This window comes from Tachypleus tridentatus, chromosome 12 (assembly GCF_004210375.1).
Source record: "Tachypleus tridentatus isolate NWPU-2018 chromosome 12, ASM421037v1, whole genome shotgun sequence".
Lineage (NCBI taxonomy): Eukaryota > Metazoa > Arthropoda > Merostomata > Xiphosura > Limulidae > Tachypleus > Tachypleus tridentatus.
Window position 1 is genome coordinate 14,458,164 of NC_134836.1, and position 15,696 is coordinate 14,473,859.

General features: G+C 31.7%; 1 protein-coding gene across 3 annotated transcripts in view; it reads right to left on the reverse strand.

Annotated features, from left to right (window-relative positions):
• Positions 1-14,366, reverse strand: part of LOC143234903 (glutamine amidotransferase-like class 1 domain-containing protein 1) — a 28,900-nt gene extending 14,534 nt beyond the window's left edge. For 2 of the 3 annotated variants that reach the window (XM_076472597.1, XM_076472599.1), the window contains exons 1-4: positions 14,122-14,362; positions 12,849-12,925; positions 5,351-5,456; positions 4,370-4,477 (exon numbers count right to left, since the gene is read on the reverse strand). In XM_076472597.1, coding sequence (XP_076328712.1) covers positions 4,370-4,477; positions 5,351-5,456; positions 12,849-12,925; positions 14,122-14,173 — 343 coding nt within the window. In that variant the 5' untranslated portion in view covers positions 14,174-14,362. Of the gene's footprint in view, positions 1-4,369; positions 4,478-5,350; positions 5,457-12,848; positions 12,926-14,121 lie in introns of all 3 variants that reach the window. The other variant, XM_076472598.1, reaches the window with a different exon arrangement.
• Positions 14,367-15,696: the final 1,330 nt, after the last annotated feature.

A 15,696-nucleotide genomic window follows, 5' to 3' on the forward strand; every position in this document is an offset into this window, starting at 1 on the left:
CCCACCATGAAGCCCTATGGGGGGACACACTACAATGCCAAACAAGGACACTGAAAGCAATGCCAGGGTTTCGTGAGCAATATACCAAAACAAGAGAATCAGATGCAATGTACACAACACCTGTTGAAAACATCCAACACTAGTACTTGGTTGACCCTAGCCCAAGTTTACCAACCAACTGACCCTAGGTGTCCACCCCAAGGCAGCCCATCTATAGGAATTCAAAGCCAAAGAGGTGTGATAGGGTTAAATCCCTCAACCACCAGGATCTTCTCCTCCCCTTTATGGGTTACCACTTTTAAATGTTTAGATCCCAGAGGAGGTAAACTGAAAGAACAGAATGTACAGGTACAGGAATTCACACTGAAGGGCACTCAACTCTGAACGGGATCTGAATTCTATATGGGAAATGCCTATGGAGGGGAAAATATACAGGATGTCTGAAAATGAATACACCAAAATTAAAGTTAAATAACTTTGTTTTTGTTTAATATAACAACAAAAATTGAATATAAAGACAAGTAATAAACTTCTAAGTTTTAGTTTGAATAATTAATGGACTTCTAAGTCTTCCATCATTTGCTATAATTAAACTAATTCTGCATTCAAATTATGAGAAAACATTTTGCAACACAGCAGTAGGGACAGATAAGATAGCATCACAAATCCATTGTTTTCAAAAGGCCTCAGAGGTTAAATTGGGTGAACTAGTGAACCATTTTATAGGTTCTCCCCTACCAGTCAAACAAAGCAGAGCAGTGTTTCATCCTGTTGGAAAATAGCTCTTTGTAATACACCAGGAGTATCTTGGAGTTATGGAATCAAGAACTCTTGTAGTAAGTGTAAATACAAATTTCCAGTAACAGTTCATTTGTCAAAGAAACAAGGACAAAATGAAAACTAATACAACAAAACAAAAATTACAAATCAACCACTTGTATTTATATTAAATTTTTTGTTGTTATCTCAAATACCAATAAAGTTATTCAACTTTAATTTTGGTATAATCATTTTTGGGATTTACATGTGAGATGCCCCAGGGAAAGGGAACAGCATTAGATAGTAATAAGAAGACTACAAACAGAAAAGGGGAAATTCCAAAAGACAAAAAAAATGAAGAACCTGGTGGAATACTTCATGCAAAAGAGAAATCTAAGTGAACAGAAATCACTACTAAGAAGCTGAATGAACCCAAAATTACAAATTATAAGAAACCCCCAAAATAATCTCATCACAAATAAAGAGTGCAACACAGATATCCCTAAGAGACAAATAAGGAACAAAAGTTAAAAAGTAAAGCAACAGAATTAAATAGGACATGACAGAATAACATTGAGAACAAGGTGGAAAACAGGTAAGTGCAAATTGCACTGATACAACTGAAAAAGTTATCATAAGAAGCCCTTAAGAGAAGTAGAATTTTGGACAGATAAAACATTGAGTAAGTTAGATGAATATGAGTAGATGGAGCAAGAGAAAAATAAAAACAAAGAAAAAGAGGATATCTAAGAGTAGAAGGGACATACTCAAGTAATGGAGGTTCATATAACAAGGTAGCCCATGATTCAACAAAAGACAACTGGAGAAAGTAAAAACAAAAAGCATAAACCCACATAATCCAAGCTATGAAGGATGAAGGTGGGACTACCATGCAAAAGTGGACATAGAAACAAAATTTGACCTAATAATGACACTAAAGAGTATTATGTCTATAAGCTGGTTTTAAACAACAGGAAGTAATACTTTAAAAAGAAGTTTTATCACAGAAAATACAGTATGTATAGAGAAATCACAAATTTTATCAAAACAAAAAGTCAATCTAAAAATCATTTAAATCAAAGTTCTCATTCGTATATTTAATATTTGGTATCTTTCTTCCTCTTCGTTTCTTGATTATGAAAAAGATACCAAATTTTAAATATACAAGTGTGAACTTGATTTAAATGATTTTCAGATTGACTTTTTGTTCTGATAAAATTTGTGATTTCTATATAAGTGTAATAAGGCCATTATATTCTTAAGATAAATTATGACTGATCAAAGCATGGCTAAGGAAAGAATAAGCCTTTATTCCAATGCTAATGCTCATGGGGCTTAATGTGACTTGAAAATATGTCACCATCTTATAATTACATCACTTCTGATGCTCTACATGTTAATATGTGTAATGTTAATTCAAAGTTTGTGCAAAGGTCTTCATAGCAATGGTGCCACGTAAAAGAACTTTGTTATTCAGAGAGATGAATATATGTTTCTGAAAACCTTAATGCAAGTTTTGTTTACAAGCAAACTTTTGTTCTTGAATATTAAATGGGTGTTTGAGATGTAGCTTTCTTTTAGCATGACCTATCACTTAGATATGATTCACCTTGCAGTACTATAAATTCTTCAAAACAATATATCCTCTCATATTGAAAACAGATCCCACGTGATTATAAAACGGAAAGGTCTGTATATCAATTCTACATCAACAATTCACGAGTTATTTCTACAAACTAGATGCAGTAGTCCAGGATATCTACACAAGATACTGAAAACTATAAATAGACTACTAATACAGCTAACTCAGTTTTTTACCCTTTTGCAACAGTCACATGTCAAATGCCATGTCATTGCATTTCTTGACAAAAATTTTATTGAACTAGTATTATTTGAATTTTATTAATACTAATTTACATCAATGTTTGGAATCAAATTGTAAATTATAATTCAAACTTGAATATTATACATTAATTAATTTCTTAATTTAAAGTAAATATTAAAATAATCCACCAAAATATAGATTTTAGTGAGTCACATGGTATGTTGAATACAGCACTGGTTGAAATCAGTTGTCTATTACGTCAAAATAGTAAATCTATAACTTCATAGAAATTAGGAACTCAAATTACCAATATTAACAAGCTAGAATATAAAATAAGAACCTCATATCTTTTTATTTTGCTAAGATATAGATTGTGTAATGAAACAAACATTGTGGCCCTATTCACTTCTTTCCATTTTTAGAAACAGTCCCTTATGTACTCCAACTACAATGTATGACACATGAATAACTAATCAGCAGCTCAAAATGTCCTCCTATTGGTTTTCCCACCATTTTAATCTGTGAAAAGGCTATCATGTTCTTTCAACCCAAGATTTCAAAGGGGAAGGTTATTTCTTTAGTCTCCTCAAAGTTTCATATTTTGTTTAGTTACTAAGCAAAATAAATTGAAGGGAATTCCATGGTTATTCAACTGCATATATAAAACATAAAAATACTGTTTGATATCTTCCATGTAGAAAATTTTAAAAGGCTTAGTAGCCTATGTCTAGAGGCAACTGAGTTTGAAGGTCTTAACTAGAAGAAATAATTGTTTGCTTTACTTCTTGATGTAGTGTTCTATATTTTAAGAAAAATAGGTTTCATAGCTTATTTATAAATAGTAATAATCTATATAGACTATAATGTAAAATAATTTAAATGCTACTGTATAAATACAAAATAGTAGTCCACTGAAACACAGTCAAGACCAGGTCAGTTTTATTATTGGATACAGTGACATAAGTGCAAGTTATGTAATGTTAGCCGAGAGTGACTAGAAGGTCAATATAATAAAAGCTAATAAACATGTATAAATGTATATCATTATGAGACTTAAGCTACTTAGACTAAGCATTTGTATCTTTGTGTTCTAATATGTTGTTATTCTAGCATGAAGAAAACAAATTATATTTATTTCCTTTTTATGACAGTTATGAGGTTGTTTAGTTGACAGACCCCACCATATAGCATACAGAAAATAGCAAAATATAAACTCTTACTGAAAATCAACATTTGAAATGTATTTAGGAGTTTAAGAGATTACACAAATAATATTTGTTATTTTTGGGAAAAATAATAGTTTTTTAATCATAACATGAAATCACTTTGCCCTTGTACTAGCAACTAAAACAGGCTTGAAATTCAACACAAACAAATCTTTAGTAAAAATATTTAATTGAAAAATCTGACATTTTTTGTGCACAAAAACTTGTAATATTTACTAAATGTCTGCCAAATTTTGTGAAAGTACACATACTGTATCAAAGCTAATAGGGTAAGTACTAAACATGTTTAAATGTTTATATGAACTCGTATATTATAAAGATACATTTATGAAAATCAGAAATATCTATAGTACTCTGTAAAATACAATAAAACTAAAACTACATATCAAGTTAGACTAATACAACATAATATACAATAATAATGTTTCTTTAAAACCCAAAGATCTTACTTGGGAAAATCAGTGTCATCTTTTAATTTTTTAAATTAAAATTGTTCTGGAGCAACCAACTGCAGCACCATAAAAAAACTAGAACTCTTCCAGAAGTAGTCAATACTTACTCTTCTCCTTGACAAAATGTTTCAGTATTAAAGCTAAATCTTTGTCGTGAACAAGGTCTGTGGCAGCACCAGGAGAATGGGGTAGAATAAGACACATGTATCTGTCAGCTATACACAAAACACATTTTTTTTTACATATCAACTGTGCTAGTAATAATTTTTTTTCTCAATACTCTCATACAAGTTATTTTGGTTAAATCAAATCATAGAAATTTATAATGTTTTACCTTGCAACAAATCACAATTTGTTACATTAACATTTTGTTCAATAAATAATGAAAATAATACATATTCTGAAATGTAACTATTAATAAGCTAACAAGAAGCTTGACTCTAATAAGTAATAAATGTTATTAAAAACCTGTTTAAAATAAATTTTGAAATTATTGTACTTCTGAATGTTTCTATATAATTATCTTAATATAAAACAGATTTATAATAAAAGACCTGAATAATATTACATGTGTTAATTTCAATTAATCATAAGTTGTATTGAATAACTACAATGGCTTACATGTAGTTGAGTGGCCCACTCTGATCTATCTGAGTCACAAGATAAAAAACATGGGGCATATATACACAATTGACGAAATCTAATGTTCTGATAATAAGTATATATCCTATAATAGGATGATTTAGCAAATACAATAAAGATCTGGTTACAATGTTGTCTGCTAACAGAAGAGAATATGGTCAAAACTAATTTCCAGGAGTGATATGATTTTTACTAATGACAAACGTTTATATTGTAAGAACTTTTCACTGTTTCAGTTGCAAAGGCATTTTTTACATATATATCATGGAAGGTCAATGACAATGGCATACACAACTCCAATTGGTTTAAAAGAAGCTAAACAAAGAAAAACAAAAAATACCTGTAACATTTTCCTAAGACAACAACATTTTATTAGTTTGGAAATCAAAAAGAGACTGCTTTACAGATTTCAAATCTAAAGAGAAAGTAACAGTGTGTATACTTACGATCTACTGCATGTAAACTAATAGGAACAGCAAATGTTTTCATTCTAAAATCATTTAACCATCTTCTACTTTGTTCATCTTGATTAACAAACTCTAAAGATTTACCCTAAAAGCAAATATATGTACATATATATACACATTTATTAACAAATTAAGGTAAAATATATGTTTTAACTCCACAAAACATTTTACTGATTGCAATAGAACATTTATTAAATGAAAGTTTCATTACTTGCAAATGAACAAAGAAAAACTTTAATATAAAACTTGAATATTGGTTTACCTTTCAGACAAAGATAAAAATGTCTATCCTAATCACAGTTTACAGTAATCAAAAACTATCAAAAACAATACAGAACAGATTTTCAGGTTTATACAAAATAAAAAATATATAAAATTTTATTTCACAGTATTGATTTTCTTGAACAAACTGTAAGAACAAGAAAATATGTAACTGAATTTTAATACTTCTTATTGCAAATCATGTTACTTTCCCATAAAATATGATATTAATCTTTTAATGTACTAAATATTAGTGAAGATTCATAAGAGTAGAAAGCAATGTCTATTCATAAAGACAAAAGTGGTAGTTAGGATGAAAACATTTATTAAGTCAGGCATGTCAGAATTCACTTATTCCATCAACAGTGATATTCAAAAACAATATGTGTAAAGATAGTCCAACCTCAGTAAAATTCAAAAAGTCTATGAGATCAAGAAGCTCAGAAGATATTGAAAAGAATAAACAGTAGAATAAGCACATTCATATAAACCATTAAGTGATAAGTTGTTAGATATACAAGACTGTTTACTATAAGCATTATTATTTAGTTTACTTTGTGACTTAATATCTAATGAATGTTTAATTTTCATGGCAGAAGTGTTGAAAGCTGATTGTTCTAAAGGCATTAGTTGTGATAAATTTCATTGCATAACTCTGTAAAGTCATACATTGCATATGCAGTTAGGTTGTGGTAATAGGCTTTAGTAATATTGTTGACATCATGTTACTCACATTTTTTTATTATTTCTCACAACATGAACATTGTTAAACCATTAAATTTCATAGTTTGTCATAAATATCATGCCTCAGTGAACAAGGTATATATATATATAGGCAACCAAGTGACCACATGTCAAGTAAAGATTAAAAATTGAAGTAAAGATCAATCAGAAGAGAGAAGAAAAAATTAGAAAATATGAAGTTAGCCAGTATGTGAGTAATTATCTTTAACAAGTGATACTTTAAAGCAAGTTTCATAGTTTAACAGAGATAAGGGGAATAATATGTCTTGTGTAAGGGTGTTCTGAAGTAATTGAACCCATCTGTGTGGAATTTGAGGAAAATGAGACAATTACTTAAGAGTTCAAGATACAACTGTGGTAGCCCATGAAGTAATGTAAGTGAATGTATCACAGGCTGTACAATAAGAAACAGGGTAGTGAAAAATAATTCATCTTGTTAACTGTATTCTGAAATAATTGACAAGAAAATAGAATTACTTAGAGTTTTGGATAAAACTGTAAATTCATATAGCATAAAGAATGTATGTACATATTTTTGACTTGTTTTGAATAGACATTATTTTAAAAGAAGTGGATTGTGTGCTGTCCATTGATTGTTCAAATTTATTAGAAACAAGCTTAAGACACCTACTGTAGAAGAATCCCATCCCACTTATTTGCAAAAATGTGGAACAAGTGAATTAGAATACATATTAAAACACTGCATAAACTAGATATAAGATATTAAACAACAGTTCCAAACAGCAGAAACACTGCCCTATGGGTTGATGTTTGTGCTAGTATTCACTAATAATAATACTTAAACCTACTTTTAAAAAAACTGAAAGTGGGCATTTACTAAAAATGTTTTTTCTTGGAAGTACTTCACAGACAAAATGTTCAAACTGTGATATTTTGTCACACTCAAATTACTGCATTAAAATGATTCAATATACAGAGTTAAAAATATTCATAAACTATACTGATATGAACTATAATACTGTTACACATTAAAAGTGTTACCATTTATTGATAAGTTTAAGAACTCTAGTTTATTACTATTACATTTAAAAATTACAGCAGTAAAGACATGATAAAACCCTCATGTAAAGTTATAATGAAAGTTGTGTTCTTGTGTGGGAAGTACTTTTATTTAAAGGAGATAAGCCAGTTAAGACATTTTTGGACATAGTGAAACAAATCAGATTAGTTAGACAACAACACACAGTAAACAATGATAAACAATGCTCAGCGTGGTTTTACAAAGGAGTTTTTTACTTAACCAAAATGGGAAAAAGTATTGAACCAGAGGTTTACCAACATCTGTTAGATGCTTCTTTGAATTTATAACACTGATAAAAGCTAACATCTTCCTACACTGAAAAGGTATTTCCAGTAGATTCTTACCTCCATTCACACAACAGCTTTTGACTTTTACTGCACTCTATAAGTACAAACTTTCATTTGTCACTAGCCTTGGTACTCCTACCTACCCTCATGTTTTCACGAGGCAGCTGCACGATAACATGGAACAGTCCTTCACCAACAGGAGGGTAATACAACTCCTACCACAGCTGACTCCCTATATGCAGCTTAACTCAAATTCACGTTGAGACTGAAGACCAAAAAGGAAACCAGGAGGAGGAAAAAAGATTGAAAATGTGTAAACAGATGTAAGAATCTATAAGAACTATTAGATTGTCCAGAAGTAAATGTCATTTTTGAACTGCAAAGTTTGGAAAAGTATAAACCAGAATTGTAAAACATGCTTTAATCAAAGTAAGCACCATTTGCTTCAAAACACTTTTGTCAAAGTGTAACAAAGCTGTTTATGCTCCTGCTGTAGAAATCAGAGTTTCTACAGTCAATGAGCTTCTTGAAAGTTTCTTCTGTAGCTGCCTGATTTTGAAAGCATTTATTCTTCCAAAAGTTGTCAATGCTTGAAAAAAGGAAAATCTGTAGTTGAAAGGCCTGGGGAATAAGGTGGACAAAGCACAACCTTGATTACCAATTCTTCGTTCAATTTCTTTAGTGTCGTCCTTGACACATGGGGATGAGCACTGTCATGAAGAATAGGGCTCCTTTGATTAACCAGAGCTGGTTGTTTTTCAATCAATTATTGATGCATTTTGGCCAATCTTGACAGTGTTTGTCCATTGTGATTGTTTCCCCAGGATTCAAAAAGTTGTAGAGAATGATGCCAGCTGCAGTCCACCATAAAGTCACCATGACCTTTCATTAGTGAAACTTGGACTTTGGGGTTGTTTTGCAATCAAGCCATTGTGCTGATTATTTCTGATTGTCATACAGAATCCTCTTTTCATTGCATGTCACTATCTGTTCAAGAAATGGATCATTACGGTTTTGCAATAGCAGTGTGGGGCAGGTCTCATAACACCAATTTTGTTGATCTTCAGTCAGCTTATGTGGAACTCACTTATCAAACTTTTTCGTTTTTCCAATCACATTCAGGTGGTTGGCAATGCTCGATTTGCTTGTGTCTAGCTTTTCTGCAAGCTCATGTACTGTTGTGTGAGGGTCTGTCTCAACTGCTTCCCTTAATGTGTTTTCATCTAAAGATGGCTTCCTTCCACAACCTTCATGGTCTTCAAGACTTTCATCCCCATGTCAAATTCAATGCTGAACTGTATGTTCAGTTACAGATCCATGGCTGAATGCCTGGTTGATGTTCCATGAAGTTTTGGTAACATTTCTTCTAAGTTTGAAGTCATAGAGGAAAGTTAGATGAAAGTTCTTCTTGTCCATACTGCCTTGGGGGTTGCAAAACTTATTCCAAATAGAGTTGAAAAAGCAAACAATTAAGACACCTTGTAAACAACAAACATTGGATTAAACCAACCAACCAATAATAAGATTCTCAATATTCAGCTTCTAAATGTCATCATAAGAATTCCAACATTTATTTCTGGATCACCTAATACATTTTCAGTGTATAAAAATTTTAACTTCCAACATAATATCTTGCCTAGATAAGACCCCTTCAGAAAGTGCCTGAAAAAACCCCATGGGGTATGTAAATAAAGAGTACATAAAACACACCCATGAGAGACTGCACCACTCCTGAGTCAAGTAAACACTTTGTTCAAGAAACTGATACATCACAATAAGGGCAGATGAAATGAAGAACTCCATAAATTAAATGAAGGGATCCCTGATTTAGAGTGACTAGGTTGCAGTGGACCATAATGGGGAGCTTTATTTCAAAAAACACCAAGTGTACCATGACATGAATACATAGTAGGAAGAGGATCCTCCAACATTCACCTTGAATATGGAAGCTTAAAGGGAAGATCTTCCATTCCAGGGACTCACATCATCATGTGCACAATATAATACAATACAACCAATACCAGTACCCCTAGAAACCAATATCAGGATGATGACAGGAAAGCAGAAGACAGCAATGTGACAGTTCAACTCCAGTCTACAACTGGGTAACAATGGAAATGAATTGTCCATTCCACAGTAAAAGAAAGGTATCTAAGCAACTCACACGACAAAACTTGTGTGGCTAGTCCAGCTTGAACCACACCAAGACCCCCAGGGAACCAACATTCAGGTAACTGTAGGAAGTTGTGATGATGATAAACCCACTTGAAGTAAAAATGTATCTCAAGTCTGCTGGTATGGGTATTAACACTTTTACCAAAATAAAGCAGAGAACAATGTTTTGACCTTCTTAGATCATTTTCAGGTTAACAAAGAGTATGCAACTTACCAGCCATCCCTGGATATATTTTTACAATGATAGAAAGGAGGGTGCCTAGCCAGAGAGATGAACTGTATTGTGGCAGGAGTCATGCAGTCCATAACCAAGTGACATCTAGTTCATGGTAGGAGGAATATTCTTACATCATCACATCAGTAAAACATTACTGGCCTACTCCCCATGGTCCACTATCCCAGTAACTATAAGCTGATAAGTAACAAGGACTCCCATAATCCACTGGAAGAATAGAGAAAGAAACACTTATTAAGTCCAAAGAAATACACCACCACAGACAGTGCATCAAGTGAACATGAAACCTTTTATCATTCCTGATAAAATAAAACCAAGAAACAGTGGAGATGTGCAGTAATCCCATTCTGTTTTACTGATCTTAGTCTGGGGCAAACATATGTATGATGCAAAATGCTGTGAGGAGAACCTACAAGTGGTCTTGAAGAACACCCTAACTCAATGGGCAGTATTAGTGACCTGAATGACCATACAGTATGGAGTTAAGAATAAGTATATATGGTCAAGTAACACATGCTGCTAAAAAAGTTTGTACATGTGAGAAAGGTCCCTGTAAAAAAAAAATACTATAAGAACACCTATCTACTCATACGGAAACTGTGGATAAACAAATGGGAACAGAAATTTAGCTGAGAAGGATACACCTGCTTCACAGCACTCTTGTGAAGAAAGCTGAGAACCTATTTGGGCAGCTGTTAACTGGAAATGGGATGAGGGGACAGGAGGAGATGAGAATTAAAACAAACAATACAGCCTTAAGACAGAACCCAAGAATTTGTGATGAACGACCATCACAATTTGACAAAATGCAAAAGCCTGATCCTTGCAAGACCTCTCTTCACTTCAAAGTGACCAGTATTGCCAAGAGGTAATGAATTAATTAAAGAAAAAAACAATGTATATGTAAAAATGGCTGGTATGAGTAGAGAAAGCACTATATTGAGAAACAAACATTTTGACCTTCTTTGATCATTGTCAGATTCACAAAGAAAAAGGTAATTGACAAATAAATGACCACATATTTGATGGCAGTTGTGTAAATGAGTGTAGGAATGTAGAGGATGTGTTTAAATGTTGGATTATATTTATTAATATAGGTATAATAGTGTTCCTTTATTGGTTTATTTTGGGCTTGAGTTGTTGTATAAGTAAGACTTCTTTAATTTTACATCTGTTTATGCTTGTTTCTTTATTTAGAATTTGGGTGTTTTCCATGGTTATGATTAAACCTTTAATTTTACATCCATTTATGTTTCTTTCTTTATTTAGAATTTGAGTGTTTTCTATGGTTATGTTGTGTTTGCAGTGTTCAAAAACGTGTGAAGGTGACTTTTTATGTTCTTTGAATCTGGTTTCCATTTTTCTACTTGTTTTTCCAATATAGAAGTCATGGCAGTTATCACATTGTATTTTAAAAATAATATTGGTGTTGTGTTTGTCAGTGTAGTTTTTACATAATATAGACCTTAGTTTTGTACCTGGTTTTTAAGTAAATTTGGTATCAACTGGAATGTCATATTTTGTTACTAGTTTTTGCCAAATGTTGGTTATTTTTCTGCTGATGTCGGGAATATATGGAATGCAGCAGTATATGGTTTCATGACTTTTTAAATCGTGAAGTATATTTACGTTTGTTAGTTGATTTTGCTTTTTGTCTATGTGTGTGCATATAATGTTTTCTACAGTTTGTGGAGGAAACTTATTGATGTTGATGAAGTATTGTTTTATTTTGTCTAATTCATCATTAATTTTATCTGGTGAGCATAGTTTTATGATTGTGTTTATTTGGTTTCTTAGTATGTTGAGTTTTTGTTTTTGTTTCATGTGCTGAGTCCCAAGGAATGTATAGTCCAGTGTGGGTGATTTTTTGGTGGATTTCTGTTTTAAATTGTATATTAGCTCTTGTAATTTTGAGGTTAAAAATCCACAAAGAAAGCTCAAAAAAGTATTAAAGATGTAATATTAATGTGTGCAAATGAAAAGTTAAAGAACTGGAGAGTAACAAACTAAAAAAAAGAACTAAATTCTATAAAAGACATGTAACTGATCAAAATTTTACAAGTAAAACTCAAATAAAAGTGCCAACTGAGAAAATAAATCGAGTTAAACTACACAAAGGGAGTTAGCTATGATAGGAGATGTGTTGAACTCCTACTGATAGAAATTAAATAGTAATTAAATAGAAATTACTGATAGTAAATATACAGGAAGTATAAGTTGAGAAAAGCTGTTATGTGAAAAGAGATAAGATACTGCACTAGAAATCAGACATTAGATGAACTGAAGTATCAATAACTTTTGAACATAAGCCAAATTATGTGCAAGACAAAATGCAACACTACATTAATAGCTTAAGATAAGCACCCTAAGCCCATACTACTTTAACTTTACAATGTAACTTTACTGTGTAACTGTTTCTGTAGCTCCATTATGCAAGGTTTCTTATAAAAATATAGCAAATGAAGAACCTTGTGTAATATTATTACCAAAGATCCAAACCTAATAACTTATAAACTATCATTTTACAACCACCAACACAAAAAGAATGAAATTTATTAAACTGAAGACTTGAGAGGTTTCATTCAGAAAAACAAGCTATAAAAAAAACTTAAAGATCCAATAAACTTTACATGATTTGGAACATTAAAACCATTACAATAAAATTAGAAAACATAAAACACTGATAATTTAGCTAACAAAATATTATGTGCTTTCACATTTCTTTATACTTACTCCTGGAGTGGCAATCTGAACAGTAAAAGCTGTGTGAAGTAAGGTAAAAGACTGTATAAAAGACTGCACTGAATTTCCTGAAGAAAAAAATTATATTTACTTAAAGAACTGGTTATTTCATTTAATGTGTCTGAAATATTATGATATTGTAAAATACACAATAAAACTTTACATCTTTGCTCTATTCTTTTAAGTAAATTACACAACCATTTTTTAAAATGTCCTTTTTTATCTTAAAAATTAACCAAGCTATTTAAATTTTGTGTTTACATTCATCTTGTCAGTACTTTTACAGATTTTATCATTTTTTATAAAAGTTTATCTTCAAGATAACAATAAGTAACCTAATTTCTTTCCTAATTTTTCCAAGATTTGTTGAGAACAGTTTTCAAGACTTTTTATACTACTCATACACAACTATTAGGAACGATATTGACAATACTACTACTACTTTGTATTAATATATTAGTCTAAATACTAAACTTCCAAGCAGAAGTTCAATACTTTTCCGGGTAAAGAAAGTTTGTTGCTTTGCCATTTACATTCATTAAATAATAAAAAATGATTGTGGTGTAGGCCTCAACTGTCTATGTTAATTTTAGACTTGTAATATATCATATGAATAAAGAGTAGATAACTTAATAAGAAATGTAGAATATGTTCGAAACTAAGTATTAAATAAGTTATTCATACTAGTACAGATTATACACGATACTAAGAGAATAATATATATGTAATATATATTTCGGGTTCACCTGACGATGACCGAAAAAAGTCGAAACATTGTTCACTCCTCTAGGTAAAGAATTTTCTCAGCCCAAATGAACCATTTTTACATATATATTTTTCTCTACAAGTGGGTTTTCTCGACATCACTGACAAAGGGAATAAATTTTGTTATGTGGTGAGTGCACTTCCTCTACCATTTACTATTTGAATTCTGCCTTTATAAATTGAAAAAATAAAATATAATATCCGTTATAAAACTTCAATTTTAAATACAGTTTTAATCCTATATTTCATATTGCCTACCTAAGCTACATATATATATATATGCAAGTTGCAAGTAAAACACTAATAATAACACAGATGGAGAGTTGGGGCCTTCTTTACCACAACCACAAAGAGAAATATACCTAACAGTTACTACTAAAATATTATTAATTACAACTTTCTAAGTAAATCATACTTAAGTAATTGTGCAACTTGAGTAAAGACTACTAGTACTACTGTGCCTCAACTCATAAGTAGGCGGTAAAAAACTTAAACGTACCTTCCTTTGCACCACTGAGCACAATTAAGCAATTCTGTCTCATTGATGACATCCTTCTGATATTCACTAGGTTTAAACAAAAGAAGCTCGGCGAACATAAATATTACTATTACACCCTTATTTCTCAAATAAAATTATAACACGGCATTAATCTTAACATATAACTCAGTTGAAACTAAAAATTGTCATGATAACCGACTTCAAACCCTCTCGGTCATTCCCCTATGAGAAGCGACCTCTCTTTTCGTTTCTTGTTGAGTTCAATGTCCGAATTGTATTTTAAAATTATGATTTTTGTAAGATGTATGTACCACTGAAAAAATTACTTTTCTCAATCTCATAAAAGTAACTAACAATCTATATAATACTTATAAATTCAAGAATAAAATGATTAAAATTATCCTGGAAGAGCAATTTGTAGGATAATTCACAAAATTCTTTTTACAATTTTATTTGTTTGATGTATCAGGTCATCCCTTTGACCTGTTAATTTGGAGTTATGTCCGATTTTAGGTTCACACACACACACACAAAAGAGAAAGGGTTTCAAACGCTTTTAATGTTATTTAATCAATAATGTATGCTCCATTATTATTAATTACTTCCTGCAAACGATTCACAAGCTTCTGAATGCCACTTCTATAACAATCTTGGGGTTTGAAGGAAAAGAATGTAGAGAGAGTAATTTTGACATCTTCATGTGTTACAAGCTCTTTTCCTTCACGATAGTTCTGCAAATTTCGGAATAGATGATAATCAGATAGGGCAAGGTCTGGAGAATAAGGAGGATGTGGAAGTTTTTCCCAATCTAGCTCTTCAACCTTTTCAGATGTGATCCTTGCTATATGGGGCCGTGTATTATCCTATTGTAACACAACATCTTTACGATTGATCAAAGCAGGCCTCTTTTCTTTCAGTGCAACATTCAAGCGCTCTAAAAGTCTGATGTAATCGTCACATTGAATGGCAGCATCTCAAAATGGACCTCCATACCAGGAAAGTCTTGTTAAGCATTTGGTGGGATAATGTCGGTGTGCTTTAGCCAGTGTACCTGCACTGAGCCATTGTCTGCGGTGCTTAGCATTCTTATAAAATATGCATTTTTCATCTCCAGTCACTAATCTGTCCACAAAAGGTGAGTTATGTTCACGAGAATGCAGAGAAGTACATATGTCCACTCTTGCTCTAAGGTTGGCTTCTGTCAAATGATGAAAGACCCATTTTCCAAGTTTTAACACCTTACCAAGTTGTTGCAGATGATGGTGAACTGTTGAATGGGTTGAATCAAACTTCTGTGCTAGTTCTTCAACTGTTACAGCACAATTCTCATCAAGTGCAGCCAGCAGCAAGACATCAACAAACTAAACAAGACAACCTGAATGAGGCACATCAATTAAGCTGTCATTACCTGATCTGAACTTCTGAAACCGCCTTCGTGTAGTTTCTGCTGCACTATTGCTTTTTTTAAACTCATAAAGCATTATATGCCTAATGTGCTCCTCAGACACATCCATCTTCATGAGGGTTTATTTTATTAATGATCTGAAAAAGTAAAGTTGTGTTAGTTTCTTTTAT